Here is a 15752-nt window from a genome sequence, read left to right on the forward strand (position 1 = left end):
CCCTCAAGCTATCAGAAACCGCTTTTCCGAAGATTGTTAACCCCTTGAGATCTTCATAGTAATTGAATCAAAATGGAGGTGAAATTTAGAATGGTCAAATTGTTCCCTTATACGTTCATTTAGCACTAAAATTTACACATTTCCAAAATATAAAAAGAGAAAACCCACCATACAATTTGTTCTGCAATTTCTCCTGAGTACAAAGACCCCCCACATGTGGCCGTTACTTGTTTTATGGGCGCACAGCGAGACGCAGAAGGGAAGGAGCGCCCTGCAGCTGCCAGGATTTTAGTTTCCTCATTGGCCCCTTTTGAAGGCTATAAAATTTTCGCTTTTGCGTTATTGGGGCCATGTGATGCCATTTTTTTTGCGGGATGAGATGCTTTTTCCATTGTTACCATTTTGGGGTTGGTATCACCTATTGTTGAAAATTTAGGAACTTTTTTTGAGGGCAGGAGTAGAAAAGCATCAATTCGGTACTGGATTTTTTACTCTTTTTTTTTTTGGTGTTCACCGTATAGACTAATAATCATGTTATCTTTATTCTATGGGACGATACGATTACGGGGATACCAGACTTGAATATATTTTCTTACGTTTTACTAAATTTGTCAAACAAAACCCTAATGTGGGGAAAAATCTATCATTTATGTATTGCCGTCTTCCAAGTGGCATAACATTGTTACTTTTTTGGCTACGGAGCTGGTTGATGGCTTGTTTTTTGCGGGACATGTTGTACTTTGCACCAGTATCATGTCGGAGTACACATGGTTTTTTGATCGCATTTTATAGCATTTTTTGTGGGATTGAATAGCTAAAAATCATAATTTTTGGAAGGTTTATAGCAGTTTTTTTTTACGGCGTTTATCGTGGGGGTTCAATAATGATTTACTTTTATTCTACGGGTTGTTACGGACGCGGTGATACTATATATGTGGGGTTTGTGTTATGATTTAGACTTTTTTTTGAGTTATATGTCTCTTTATATGTTTTGGGAGTTTGGGGCATTTTTAGTGATTTATGACTTTATTTTTTTATTGAATAACATTTTTTTTTTTACTTTTTCACTTTTATACCATGGGACATGAACAAGCAATCTTCTGATTGCTTCTTCATGATAATATTCTGCAATACTCATGTATTGCAGAGTATTATCAGTGTCAGCCTATGCACTTGCATAGGCTGGCACTGTGCCAGTAAGATGACGTCACAGACGCCATCTTACTGGCAATTCTTGCAGGTAACTCTGGGGTCCAGATCGGACCCCAGAGTTACTATAGCAACGATCGGCGCACCCCGAAAACGGTTCGGGGGGGCCGATCGTGGGGGAAAGACCCCCCAGATACATGTTAGATGCCGCGGTCGCGCTGACCGCGGCATTTAACGGGTTAAGCACCCGCGATCGGAGTCAACTCCGATCGCGGGTGTTACACTGGGGTGCCGGCTATCAGTCACAGCCGGCACCCCGTGTTTCCCGATGCCGGTTCGGCTCAGATCTTGAGCCAAACCGGCATCAGCTCAGCGTCCGATATATCGGACGGTGAGCGCTAAGTCACTGAGCTCAGCGTCCGATATATCGGACGCTGAGCGTTAAGAGGTTAATATATGTCAGTATTGTGCAGATTGTGCCAGCTGCTTCTTCTGGAATGTCAAGTGCGAGTGACTTCACAGCAGACATGGTATCACCGCATGTATATATAGCGCAGAAACTGTTTACATGTCTCATAACATCGCCTGCTGTTACAGCATCACTGGAACGTACTGTCCACAGTCAGGAAAATAAATGTACACTACTGGTTATACATGAATATAGAACCTGAGGCAAGGATCACAAAAACTGAATGTAACTGACCATCAGCTTGAGCTTAAAATGAAACAGTCACCAGTGAAATCCTGGTTTTTGATGAAGTATTTATCTATATTAAATGGCAGGTTCCCTTTAAATATCTAAACTACTGTATACACAACATCAAAAGGTATATACATTACTCAGTATTTCGTGTAAATGTTATTTGGTAAATTTACCAGGAGTTTTTTTGGCGGCCTATTCAAACACATGCATGATTTCGTTGTGAAATTACCAGTGAAACTTATTTTGTGCCTTATTTCACCTACTAAAAGGTTGTTGATGATGATGGAGAGGATACTAGTTTAATTATTGGATTGCACTATAAAATAAAATTGCAAAAAAATGGATGAAAATACAGCAGTTACCTTGACACGTAGGAAACTCATTAGTAAGGGTTGTTCAAAACTCTCCCCCCCCGATTGCCTAACCCTCTCCCCACTGCGCTGATCATATCCATGACAGCCCTGATGTCTGTCCAGGACCACATGGCTGTCTTTAGGCAATGCCTGTAAGATCCCATGTGTCAGGGGAGCTTAAAGGGGTATTCTCGTCTGGGCACTCACATTCAGTTTCATTAATCTGCCATATGTAAACATTTCTTTAATTGGATGTTATTAAAAAAAAATGTTCCTGTGTGAAGATAATTTCTCATAAATGTAGCCATGTGGTCCCTTAGAAACGAGATAGCTTCCTCGGATACGGCCACCTCTGATGGATTGAGTGCACAAAGAAACAAAAGGTTATTGTATATAAAATATCCGGGAGTTACTACATGTCGCACAGCCGTCCTGTGGTAATGAATCCTGGTGGTCCGGCAGGACTCTATAGCGCAAGTCTGGCCACCGCTGCCAGAGTGTGAAGGGGTCGTATCCGAGGAAGCTATCTCGTTTCTAAGGGACAACATGACTACATTTATGAGAAATTATCTTCACATAGGAACATTTTTTTAATTAACATCCAATTGAAGAAATGTTTATATATGGCAAATGAATTTAATTAAATGTAAATGCCCTGATGGGAATACCCCTTTAACCCCTTAAGGACGGAGGGTTTTTCGGCTAATTTCTCGCTCTCCAACTTCAAAAATCCATAACTTTTTCATTTTTACGTGTACAGACCTGTGTGAGGGCTTATTTTGTGCGTAACAAATTTTACTTTCCCGTAATGTTATTTATTTTAACATGCCGTGTACTGCGAAGCTGAAAAAAAATTTCAAATGTGGAAAAATTGAAAAAAAACCGCACGTGCGTCACGTTCTTGTGGGCTCAGTTTTTACGACTTTCACTCTTCGCTCCAAATAACACACCTACTTTATTCTTTGGTTCCGTGCGATCGTGGTGATACCAAATTTATATAGGTTTTATTGTGTTTTAATACATTTTCAAAAATTAAACGAATGTGTACAAAAAAGAAAAAAATTTTTTTGCCATCTTCTGACGCTAATAACTTTTTCATACTTTGGCGCACGGAAATGTGTGAGGGGTCATTTTTTGCGAAATGAGGCGACGTTTTCATTGCTACCATTTTGAGGTCTGTGCGACATTTTGATCATTTTTTATGTTATGTAAAAAGGTGTAAAAGTCGCATTTCGGACATTTGGGCGCCATTTCCCGCCTCGGAGGTCACCGCCGGCCGTAACCGTTTTTATATTTTGATAGATCGGGCATTTTGGGACGCGGCGATACCTAATATGTCTGTGATTTTTACTGTTTGTTATGTTTTATATCCGTTCTAGGGAAAGGGGGGTGATTTGAACTTTTAATATTTTATTAATTTTTTTTATTTTTTAAACTTTTTTTTTTCTTTTTTTTTTCACTATTTTTTAGACCATCTAGGGTACATTAACCCTAGATGATCAGATCGCTCCTACCATATACTGCAATACTACAGTATTGCAATATATGGCGTTTTTGCAGGTCTTACATTACAATGAGCCACTGGCTCATTGTAACGAACCTGCATAAACCATGTAGCCTAGTGTCAAGAGAAGACCCGAGGCTACCATGGTAACCGATCGCCGCCCCCCGATGACGTTCGGGGGCGTGGCGATCGAAAAAAAGATGGCGGCGCCCGCGCGCCGCCGTCTTTTAAACGCCGCCCGCGACTTTGCGGGCGGCGTTTAGAGGGTTAATAGCCGCGATCGGTGCAAGCACCGACCGCGGTTATTAGCGGTGGGGGTTTTGTGCAAAATGCAAAAACCCCCACCTCTGTATGAAGAGGACTCAGCCCGTGAGCCCTCTTCATACATCCCTTATACCTCTGCGCCGTAGAGCTACGGCGCAGAGCGTTAAGGGGTTAAAGTTACAGTGTAAGCCTATACAAGTGCATAGGCTGAATGAGCCAATACCCTTCAATACTTCAGATCACTGCTTGTTTATGTCCCATGGTGGAACTAATAAAGTTAAAAAACAAAAAAAAGTTCTATAATAGAAAAATAAAATAATAAAAATGCCCAAAGTTGCAAAAATTATAGATTTTCCCCCTCATATTCTAATTGAACCATAGAATAAAGATAACATGATTATTAAGCTATACGGTGAACACAAAAAAAAAAAAGAAGTAAAAAATGTATTATAGAATTGATACTTTTCTACTCCTCAGCCCCCTCCCCCCCTAAAAAAAAAAAGAATACATTTTCAACAATAGGGCATAGCAAAACCAAAACGCTATCACTGGGGGGGGAAATCGCAATAGTATATAGGGTGCTACTAGGGTGTCTGCGCTACAGAGGTGGTTGAAACTACCTCAACTCTGACGGGGGGGGGGGGGGGGGGGTGATCACCCAGATGAAGAAATTATTTCATTTAGAGAGGCTGGAAGTGGTGAAAGAAAATAAATAAATACATAAAAAAACACAAGGCTGACGACCAAGCTGTTCAAAAAGAGGATGGGTTTTGAAAAGGGGCGCATATTTCATCCGTTCACTGTGACTTACTGGAACAGTTGAAAGGGTCTCCAAGTAGATGGGGTAAAAGGGAGAACTTTGGTGGTTCAATGTACGTGTATGAGCCTGTACCATGCATATGCTAATTGCTGGTTGTTTCACTGGATTATGATAATGTGTCCTAACGTGGTTGAGACATATATTCTATGTCTTAAGCTCCTGTGAGCCTATTTTGTTGGGTCTGTATATAGAAAAATGTATAGCCTACTAAAGGGCACCAATGAGGAAACTAAAATCCACCAAGTTCTATAGGACAAAACTGGCACCTTTCCTTTTGAGCCTCACGGTGTGCCCTTAAAACAAGTAAGGTCCACATGTGGGGGGTCTCTGTACTCGGGAGAAATTACAAAACAAATTTAAGATGGGGTTTCTCTTTTTTATACTGTGTAATTTTTAGGGATAAATGTTCTAAAGTTCAGCTCCATTTTGTTTTAAATACTAGGAAGTTAAAATAAAAAAAGGTCTCAAAATGATTTTGGCAAGTTAAAATGTTCAAAAGTTATAACCATATAAACACATGCCAGAATACAAAACAAAAAAAAAAAAAAAAAACGAACCCCAACGTACAAACTGGCTGCATCCTGAAGGGGTTAATCCTTGTACGACTTACAAACGTAAATATATGTCAGTCAGTGGTGAGGTTGTGTATTAAGAGGACTCGCAAACTCCAAATGCTGGCACCGATTGCAGCAGTTAACCTGTTAGGTGCCATGGTCAAACCTTTTGTGGCACCTTACAGTGCTGCATGTGGGCAATGCCATCTTGTATGGCTGATCGGTGATCCCAATGACGCCATTGGATGCCATGACAGCTGGGAGCCTCTTGGAGGCAGACAACAATACTGTACAGCAGTGTTGCAGTTTATTGTATAAATGATCAGACCCCCCCGAGTGATTAAGATTTATTTCATAGGAGTCTAACAGTCCCATGTAAAAAGACAGCAACTAGATTTTCCTGCCTCATGAGCTTATTATGATGGCAAACTCTGAACTAGACAAAATATTGCTGAGCCAGTGCAACCAGCGTCTTATCACATACACACAGCACCAGACAGATTAGCACTCCCAATTCAGACACGGCAAATATAAAAGTTCCCAATTTACCTTGTAGACCGGATGCTTGGAGCATAGATGCTTCCTTCATATTCATAAGCTGGCATTTATATACTGTAATATCCTGTGTTAGTACATAGCGATTACTTAGACGAAAGACCTGCTGCTCAAGTACAACCAGAATCGTAACTTCAGCTTATTTACAGCAGTGCAATAGGCCACGATAATACATGTATTCATTCATTTAAAGGAAGTACAGTAAGAATAGAAAAATAACAGTCAGTCAGTCTCATGCTGACAGTAACAAATGTGGACAAATTAAAGTATGACATCACATTTAATTACAGTTACAAGAAGGACCGGTTACACTTTTTTGTTTTTACTATTATGCAATGTATAATAGAGGGAAAAAACATGTTCAACTACATCATTAACACAACATCCGGTACTCTATCAAGCTGACACCATGATAGTCATAAACAAACAAAGGCCGGAAAGGTAGCATTTCTGAGTACTGTATATACTTGAGTATAAGTCGACCCAAGTATAAGCTGAGGCCCCTAATTTTAACACAAAAATTGGAAAAACCTATTGACTTGAGAAGTCGAAGGTGGGAAATGCACTGTCACAGCCTCCCACCAGTATATTGCCTGCCCCTCCTCTCAGTACATAGCCAGTGCCTGCCCCCCCGTACATAGCCAGTGCCTGCCCCCCCCGTACATAGCCAGTGCCAGCCGTCCCCCGTACATAGCCAGTGCCTGCCCCCCCCAAAGTATATAGCCAGTGCCTGCCCCCCCCAAGTATATAGCCAGTGCCTGCCCCCCCCAAGTATATAGCCAGTGCCTGCCCCCCCAAGTATATAGCCAGTGCCTGCCCCCCCAAGTATATAGCCAGTGCCTGCCCCCCCAAGTATATAGCCAGTGCCTGCCCCCCCCAAGCCAGCCGTCCCCCGTACATAGCCAGTGCCTGCCCCCCCCAAGTATATAGCCAGTGCCTGCCCCCCCCAAGTATATAGCCAGTGCCTGCCCCCCCAAGCCAGCCGTCCCCCGTACATAGCCAGTGCCTGCCCCCCCCAAGTATATAGCCAGTGCCTGCCCCCCCCAAGTATATAGCCAGTGCCTGCCCCCCCCAAGTATATAGCCAGTGCCTGCCCCCCCCCAAGTATATAGCCAGTGCCTGCCCCCCCCCCCAAGTATATAGCCAGTGCCTGCCCCCCCCCCAGTATATAGCCAGTGCCTGCCCCCCCCCCCAAGTATATAGCCAGTGCCTGCCCCCCCAAGTATATAGCCAGTGCCTGCCCCCCCCCCCAAGTATATAGCCAGTGCCTGCCCCCCCCCCCCAAGTATATAGCCAGTGCCTGCCCCCCCCCCCAAGTATATAGCCAGTGCCTGCCCCCCCCCCAAGTATATAGCCAGTGCCTGCCCCCCCCCCCCAAGTATATAGCCAGTGCCTGCCCCCCCCCAAGTATATAGCCAGTGCCTGCCCCCCCCCAAGTATATAGCCAGTGCCTGCCCCCCCCCCAAGTATATAGCCAGTGCCTGCCCCCCAAGTATATAGCCAGTGCCTGCCCCCCCCCAAGTATATAGCCAGTGCCTGCCCCCCCCAAGTATATAGCCAGTGCCTGCCCCCCCCAAGTATATAGCCAGTGCCTGCCCCCCCCCCCAAGTATATAGCCAGAGCCTGCCCCCCCCAAGTATATAGCCAGAGCCTGCCCCCCCCCCAAGTATATAGCCAGAGCCTGCCCCCCCCCAAGTATATAGCCAGAGCCTGCCCCCCCCCCCAAGTATATAGCCAGAGCCTGCCCCCCCAAGTATATAGCCAGTGCCTGCCCCCCCCCCAAGTATATAGCCAGTGCCTGCCCCCCCCCCAAGTATATAGCCAGTGCCTGCCCCCCCCCCAAGTATATAGCCAGTGCCTGCCCCCCCCCCAAGTATATAGCCAGTGCCTGCCCCCCCCCAAGTATATAGCCAGTGCCTGCCCCCCCCAAGTATATAGCCAGTGCCTGCCCCCCCCCCAAGTATATAGCCAGTGCCTGCCCCCCCCCCAAGTATATAGCCAGTGCCTGCCCCCCCCAAGTATATAGCCAGTGCCTGCCCCCCCCAAGTATATAGCCAGTGCCTGCCCCCCCCCAAGTATATAGCCAGTGCCTGCCCCCCCCCCCCAAGTATATAGCCAGAGCCTGCCCCCCCCAAGTATATAGCCAGAGCCTGCCCCCCCCCAAGTATATAGCCAGAGCCTGCCCCCCCCCAAGTATATAGCCAGAGCCTGCCCCCCCCCAAGTATATAGCCAGAGCCTGCCCCCCCCCCAAGTATATAGCCAGAGCCCCCCCCCAAGTATATAGCCAGTGCCTGCCCCCCCCCCAAGTATATAGCCAGTGCCTGCCCCCCCCCAAGTATATAGCCAGTGCCTGCCCCCCCCCAAGTATATAGCCAGTGCCTGCCCCCCCCCAAGTATATAGCCAGTGCCTGCCCCCCCCCCAAGTATATAGCCAGTGCCTGCCCCCCCCCAAGTATATAGCCAGTGCCTGACCCCCCCCCCAAGTATATAGCCAGTGCCTGACCCCCGGGTCATATAGCCAGTGCCTGACCCCTCCCCCTCACAGTATAGGACCACTGCCTGCCCCCAGTATATAGCCAGTCCCCCCCAAAGTATATAGCCAGTGTCTGCCCCCCCTCCCAGTATAGAACCAGTACCTGCCCCCAGTATATAGCCAGTGCCAGCGCCCCCGTCCAGCCTAAAAAAGAAAACTAAAAAAAAAAAAAAAAAAACCCCTCTGTACTCACCTTTCCGACGCCCCTGCTGGTCCTTTTCTGTCTTCAGCTCCGGCTCCGTCTTTGGCTCCCAGCGTGGTTCCGTCACACAAACCGTGACGTAAGCTACTTGCTTACAAACTATCATGTCGGTAAGTGGCTGACTTCATGGTTTGTGCGACGGGACCATGTGGGGAGCCGAAGACGGAGCCGGAGTCTAGGTTGGTTTTCACAAATTTTCTTATCAACCCTGCCTTCAGTACCTGGTTGTGACTACACTCTAGTGTTCAGCACTTGCCCCCAAATACCCTGGCTGATCTCATGTGACCACACATTCCTCACGGACAGCCCCAGCCACCTAGCTGTGCCTCGACAGCAGAGGAGGCATGGACTTTGGTAGGCCCTCCCACCTTACCGACGTGCGCCATAATAGTACGGCTCACTGGCTGAGCCCTCTTCATAGCCGTTAAGTCTGATGCATATTGCCAGCACTGATAGCGGGTGTTATCTCTTCAATTGCATGGCCACTGCCATCTTGACGAAGATCATTGTTCCCCGTAACGTCATCAAATGTGTTATCCCCGTGACCGACCCAAATAATAAAGTAGACATATAATTTGGGGGCACAGTGAAAGGCATAGATCCAAGGCCATAAGAAAACGGGCTGAGCTCTCTCCATACACGGTAGGTGTCAGCTGTATAATACTCGTAGTATTGCCATGTGTAATGATATTCAATAGCCTGCAGATGCCAGGCTAATAGACATCATCATCAAAATTGCTATGTACTGCAATACAGCATGCAAAACACCGGGGGCTCGTTCCCGATCACATGCGTTACAAACGCCGATGCTTTCGGGCCGCGGCCCGCCCCGGTGGGTTCGGTTTGGTCTGCGTTTGCAAACGCAGCCCGAACCGCACGTTTGCCACCACCCTAAAGAGTTCAAACAGGTGTAAGTATTACAAGTAATGAGTGCAGAGTAGCATGAGCTTCTTCTAGAAACACTCAGGCCGGCGGCACACGTGGCGTTTTGAACCCGTTTTTGGGTCGTTTTTAAGCAGTACATTAAAAACCGCATCCGTTTTTGACCGGTTTTACCAATTATCTTAATTAACCCCTACGGGACTCAGCATCTTTTGGCCTAAAGGACGCGGCCCCATTTTTCAAATCTGGCCTGTGTCACTAGAAGTGGTTATAGCGTGGGAACGCTATGAGATATCCAGGGGATTTTGAGATTGTTTTCTCGTGACACATTGTACTTCAAATTAGTTTAAAAATTTGGATGAAATCTTTTGCGTTTAGTTATGAAAAAAAACTAAATTTGGCAAAAATTTGGAAAAATTCTTTATTTTCAACGTTCTAAATTCTCTACTTTTGATGCAGATAGTCAAAGCACCCAAATAAATTCATAACTTACATTTCCCAAATGTCTGCTTTATGTTGCCATGATTTTTTAAGATTCCACATATTTTACTAGAATGTTATGAGGCTCAGAATTTGGGTGCCATTTTCCACATTTTTTGTAAAATCGCCAAAACCCGTATTTAGATGGACCTGCTCAACTTCTAATTGACTGAGAGGCCTAAATAATAGCGAGACTCATAAATTACCTCATTATGGAAACTACACCCCTCAACGTATGAAAAACCACTTTTAAGAAGTTTTTTAACCCTTTACGTGTTTTATAGGGGTTAAAACAAAATGGAGGTGCAGTCTGCAAATTGTAATATTTTTTCACAATACACTCATTTTGGGTGGAAAATTAAACATTTACAATGGATTAAATGAAAAAAGGCTCCACAAAGTTTGATACCCAATTTCTCCCGAGTACACCGATACTCTATATGTGGTGGTAACCTGCTGTATGGGCGGACGGCCGGGCATAGAAGGGAATGTCACATTGTACAGGCTATAATTTTTTTCTTTTTTTTATTGAGGACCTATAGGGACTTATTTCTTTTGCCACATGAGATGCACTTTTCTGGTACATAATTTTGGGGCATCTATAGCTAATTGGTGAGATTTTATTAACTCATTGTTGGTGGAGGAAATTAAAATCATCAATTTTTAGGAAAATTTTTATGTGTTTTTTTTTTTGGCCGTTAACCATACCATGAAAATAGTATATTATTTTTATTCTATGGGTCGCCACGATTACGAAAATACTTCATTTATATATATTTTTTATTTTTTCCCATTTTTACTGAATAAAAAGTAATTTGGCAAAGTTGTTGTTAATTTTAGCATCACCGTCTTTCATATGCATAACTTTTTTATTTTTCACCTCACAAATCTGTTTAAGGGCTTATTTTTTGCAAGAATGATAGCTCTTTTTAGTGGTCTTATTTTAGATTGCGTAACTTTTTAAAATCACTTTTTAGAGCATTTTTAAAGGGCATTAATAAAAAATCATCTTTTTTTCAGAGAGAGTTTTTTAGGTTGTTTTTTACGGGGTTCACTCTGCGGATCTAATAACGATTCTGTTTTATTATACAGATTGTTACGGACGCAGGGATACCAAATATGTGGGGGTTTGGTGTATTTTATTCAATTTTACTGAATAAAAACTAATTTGGAGAAAATCTTATTCATTTTAGCATCACCATCTTTTTATATGCATAACTTTTTTATTTTTTGGCTGACAAATCTGGTTAGGGGCTTATTTTTTGCGAAAACAGTTGTTCTTTTTAGTGGGCTTATTTTAGAGTGCATAAAAATTTTTTAAATCACTTTTTAGAGCATTTTTTATGGGGTAATAATTACAAATTATCTTTTTTCGGAACGTTTTTTGCGTTTTTTTCCTCCGGCGTTTACCGTGCGGGTCCAGTAACAATTCTGTTTTATTATGCAGATTGTTACGGACGCGGCAATACCAAATATGCAGGGTTTTTTTGCATTTTTATGTTTTTTATACTTTATTAAGTTTTTTTATGGGAAAGTGACATTTTAGGGGCTTATATTTTTATGTATTTATTTTTTATTTATTATAATGTGTAGTGTTGCATATTTTTACTTATACATACTTGAACTTAAACCAGTGATGCTCTGATCACTGGTTTAAATTCAATACACTGCTCTACAATACTATTTTATTGTAGAGCAGTGTAAACCCCTGCCATGGAGACCGGGCAGCTCCGGGGCACATGCCAGTCCTCGGAGCTGCCCAGAAGAGGATCGGATCCCCCGGTAAGCGGCACGGGGGATCCGATCCACAGCAGGAACACCCTTACACGCCGCGGTCATGCTTGGTGTCAGCTGTGATAGACAGCTGACAGCCGCTGCTTCTGGTACCGACTCCGTTCGTGAGCCGGTCCCAGAAGCTGGACGTTATACTACGTCCCGATGCGCTAAGCATCTAGCCCCGGGGACGTAGTATAACGTCGTGGTGCGCCTAGGGATTAAAACAAGGGCTAAAACAGATGCGTTTTCAAAAACAAACTGCTTACAAACGGTCCAAAAAACTGGTTCAAAACGCCACGTGTGCAGCTGGCCTAATAGCTCTGAGAGAGACAAAATCCTTGCTGGATAGTAGGTGATCATATACTTATTCCATGCAATAAAATACTAATAATTACCGTATATAGCTGAGTTTTAAAACAAAAAAACTGGGAAAACCTATTGACTCGAGTATAAGCTGAGGGTGGAAAATGCATTGGTCACAGCCCCCTCCAGCGTGTACAGCCGGCCAGCCCCCTCCAGCGTGTACAGCCGGCCAGCCCCCTCTACCTTTCTCACGTTTCTGACACCCCACGTAGGTCAACTCCTTGCTTCGGATCCTCTTCAGGTCTTTGCGCTCGACTGGCACACACGATGGCGTCAGCCACTTTCCGACGTCATTGTTTGTGTGCCGCCGGCATTGCAAGGGGACCCGAAGAGACACCAGAGCATCGGAAGCAAGAAGAGAACCGGCTGCTCTGTGGGCGGGACAAAGGAGGACAGCAACAGTGGAGGAGAGGGTGTAAATATATTATAAGGCGGGTCCAGCCGACACGCCACCTCATTAACATATTTGTTGTTTTTTGCGGATTACACACATTCAAGCCGAAAAAATATATCATCCTTTAGATAAGGAAACAAGCATTGAGTTAAGGTCATCTGCCATCAGTAAATCCCAGACGTTTTGGGTAGATTTTTACCATGCCCAAATATGGACATTCTGTGGTGGTTGCTTTGAATGGATCTGTCATAATAGATTATATAGATCCAACCTATGGTAGTCTACTAGAGAAGCGGTTCTCAACCTGTGGGTTGTGACCCCGGTGTGGGTCCAACGACCAAAGCACAGTGGTCGCCTAAAGCCATGGGAGCCACGGTTTTATCATGTTTTTGACGCTAATTGCAGTAAGATCTGGGTAGGGGATTCTTTGTAGTGGGGGGGTAGATTTTGGAGGGGTTTGTTCTGTGAGGGGGGGGGGGGGGAGATCTGGGAGAGGATTTTGTGTTGTGGAAAAGAGAAAGGGTGACAAGACCAGGGGGTGGGATACTGTTTAAGGAGGGAGGCGATACCTGAGGGGAGTTATGTGTGAAGAGGGAGTAGCAGACGTGGGGGGATACCTGAGTGAGGTGAGGAGGAGGATAAGACCTGGGGGGGGGCAGTGTTATAGTAATTACATTGTTTACATATGGGGGCAATGGTATAGTAGTTATATTCAAGGACATAGGGGGCACTATTATAGTAGTTATATTCCAGGACATAGGGGCAGTATTATAGTAGTTATATTCTTGTACATAGGGGGCAGTATTATCGTAGTTATATTCTTGTACATAGGGGGCAGTATTATAGTAGTCATATTCTTGTACATAGGGGGCAGTATTATAGTAGTTATATTCTTGTACATTGGGGGCAGTATTATAGTAGTTATATTCTTGTACATAGGGGGCAGTATTATAGTAGTTATATTCTTGTACATAGGGGGCAGTATTATAGTAGTTATATTCTTGTACATAGGGGGCAGTATTATAGTAGTTATATTCTTGTACATAGGGGGCAGTATTATAGTAGTTATATTCTTGTACATAGGGGGCAGTATTATAGTAGTTATATTCTTGTACATAGGGGGCAGTATTATAGTAGTTATATTCCTGTACATAGGGGGCAGTATTGTAGTAGTTACATTCTTGTACTTGGTTTGGGGTCACCACAACATGAGGAACTATATTGCGGGGTCATAGCATTAGAAAGGTTGAGAACCACAGTACTAGAGGATAAATGCACCTCCTTCAGTGACAGCCACTCTCAGTCTGTATCCTGCAGCATCTCCTGGTGCGGACAAGAAGTCACTCTCTGTACTTATAAGAGACAAAGTTTCATGGTCTTAAATAGACTGTACCACAGATACCTTCTATAGACTTAGAGTAGACACTTGTACAACAATGGACTATACAAATCGAGCAATCCATGAACACATTTCCCATCAGACTAAAACTAGAGATAACATGTGCTAAAGGGTCACAGGGGTCAGTGCCATCCTCTGCTGAAGATATTAGACAATGCATGGAGCCCACAGGTAGCAGCCAGATCCCTAGACAGATCACCATAGTACTCACCATTTCTATAATTTTTGTTTTCCTTCCTGTTCTCTTCTTGGCTGTGAAGATGTACTGTGCCAGCACCACCCCAGCTACTAGGGCACACATACTGGCACTGGCCACTGCCCCCACTTTGGCCACAGAAGATCTGTCCATGACCAGTGAGTGATGGGTCAGTATTCTATAGCTATGTAGAAAGTTCTGCTATAGGGCACACTGTGGGCACATGGAGCTAGGCGCATGGATCACACATGATGTATGGAGCGGCGCTGCACTCTCCTGCCGGCTAACACGCTTCTAGAAGTGACAGTTATTACTCTTCCGCTTCCGTTCTCCATGCGTTTCGACTCTCGCTGTGACTTTCGGCCCCTCCCACTTCATGCTAATACTGTCTTCCTATTGGCTGAGAGGCGTGATGTCACAGCGGGAGCCGGTGTAGTTTAGAACCTGTAGCTCTAGCGTCCAGAATAGTTACTAGGGTAACAATGGCGGAGAGGAAGCTGTGAGGAGACAGGACCCGTCATACTGTGTATTGGATGACTCTGCCTGCAGATTCCTGGAATACTGGAGAATCCAGGGCGTGCTCCTGTGTGACGGCTCAGCCATAAGCTGTGTTATAATGCCATGTAATGCGGGTTTTATTGAAGGCACGTAATCTTCAAACATCTCTAACTTTCCCATTTTTCTGTGTACAGGGCTGTGTGAGTGCTTACTTTCTGCATAACAAACGTTACTTCTCAGTGATGTTATTATTTCCTGCAGTGTACTGAGAAGGGGGCAAAAAATGCAAATGTGGTTAAATTAGTAAAAAAAACAAAACGCATTTACGTCTTTTTCTTAACTGTACGACTTTCACTGTGCGCTCCAAATGATGCATCTACTTTATTCTTTGGTTCGGTCCAATCACGGGGATACTAAATTTATGTAGGTTTTAATACATTTTCACAAATTTAAAAATGTACATAAAAAAAAAAAATGTTTTGCAATCTTCTGACGCTAATAACTTTTTCATATTTTGGTGTACGTGGCTGTCAGGCGTCATTTTTTGCAAGATGAGCCGACGTTTTCATTGCTACTTTTTTGAGGACTTAGATCGTGCATTTTGGAACGCGGTGCTACTTAAGATGTTTGTAGGGAAAAGGAGGTGATTTGAATTTTTATATATAAATATATATATATTTCTTTACTATTTCTTAGACCCTCTGGGGTACTTTAACCCTAGATGCAGTGTATGGCATTTTTACATAGGATTCATTACAATGAGCCAATGGCTCATTTTGACAAATCTTCAGAAACCGTGCAGCCACCCAAGGTTGCCCCCCCTTCTGCCCCCCCCACTGCCCCCCCTTCCCCGATGACAATAGGGGGAGTGGCCAGGGGTGTACCAAGCCTGTCTGCTGCCTGAGGCGAGCCATAGAAAGACGCCCCCCGCCCATATATGATATATTGCAGGGAATGTCAGGACCAGATCCATCATATTGGTTTGATGTAAAAATAAAGCAATGCAAAATGCATACAGCGTGCCGTCATGTAGTATAAGATAGATAAAGCATATCGTACCGCCATATAGTATAAAATGCATACAGTATACCGCCTGTAGTATAAAATGCATACAGCATATCGCCTG

The 15752-nt window shown here is 44.1% G+C and overlaps 1 protein-coding gene across 1 annotated transcript in view; it reads right to left on the reverse strand.

Moving 5' to 3' along the window:
• The window catches only part of NT5C3A (5'-nucleotidase, cytosolic IIIA), a 34334-nt gene extending 19869 nt beyond the window's left edge, over positions 1–14465 (reverse strand). The window contains exon 1 of the mRNA XM_072153257.1: positions 14144–14465. Coding sequence (XP_072009358.1) covers positions 14144–14281 — 138 coding nt within the window. The 5' untranslated portion in view covers positions 14282–14465. The remainder of the gene's footprint in view (positions 1–14143) is intronic.
• Positions 14466–15752: the final 1287 nt, after the last annotated feature.

The sequence above is a fragment of the Engystomops pustulosus genome, chromosome 5, assembly GCF_040894005.1.
Source record: "Engystomops pustulosus chromosome 5, aEngPut4.maternal, whole genome shotgun sequence".
NCBI classification, from domain to species: domain Eukaryota; kingdom Metazoa; phylum Chordata; class Amphibia; order Anura; family Leptodactylidae; genus Engystomops; species Engystomops pustulosus.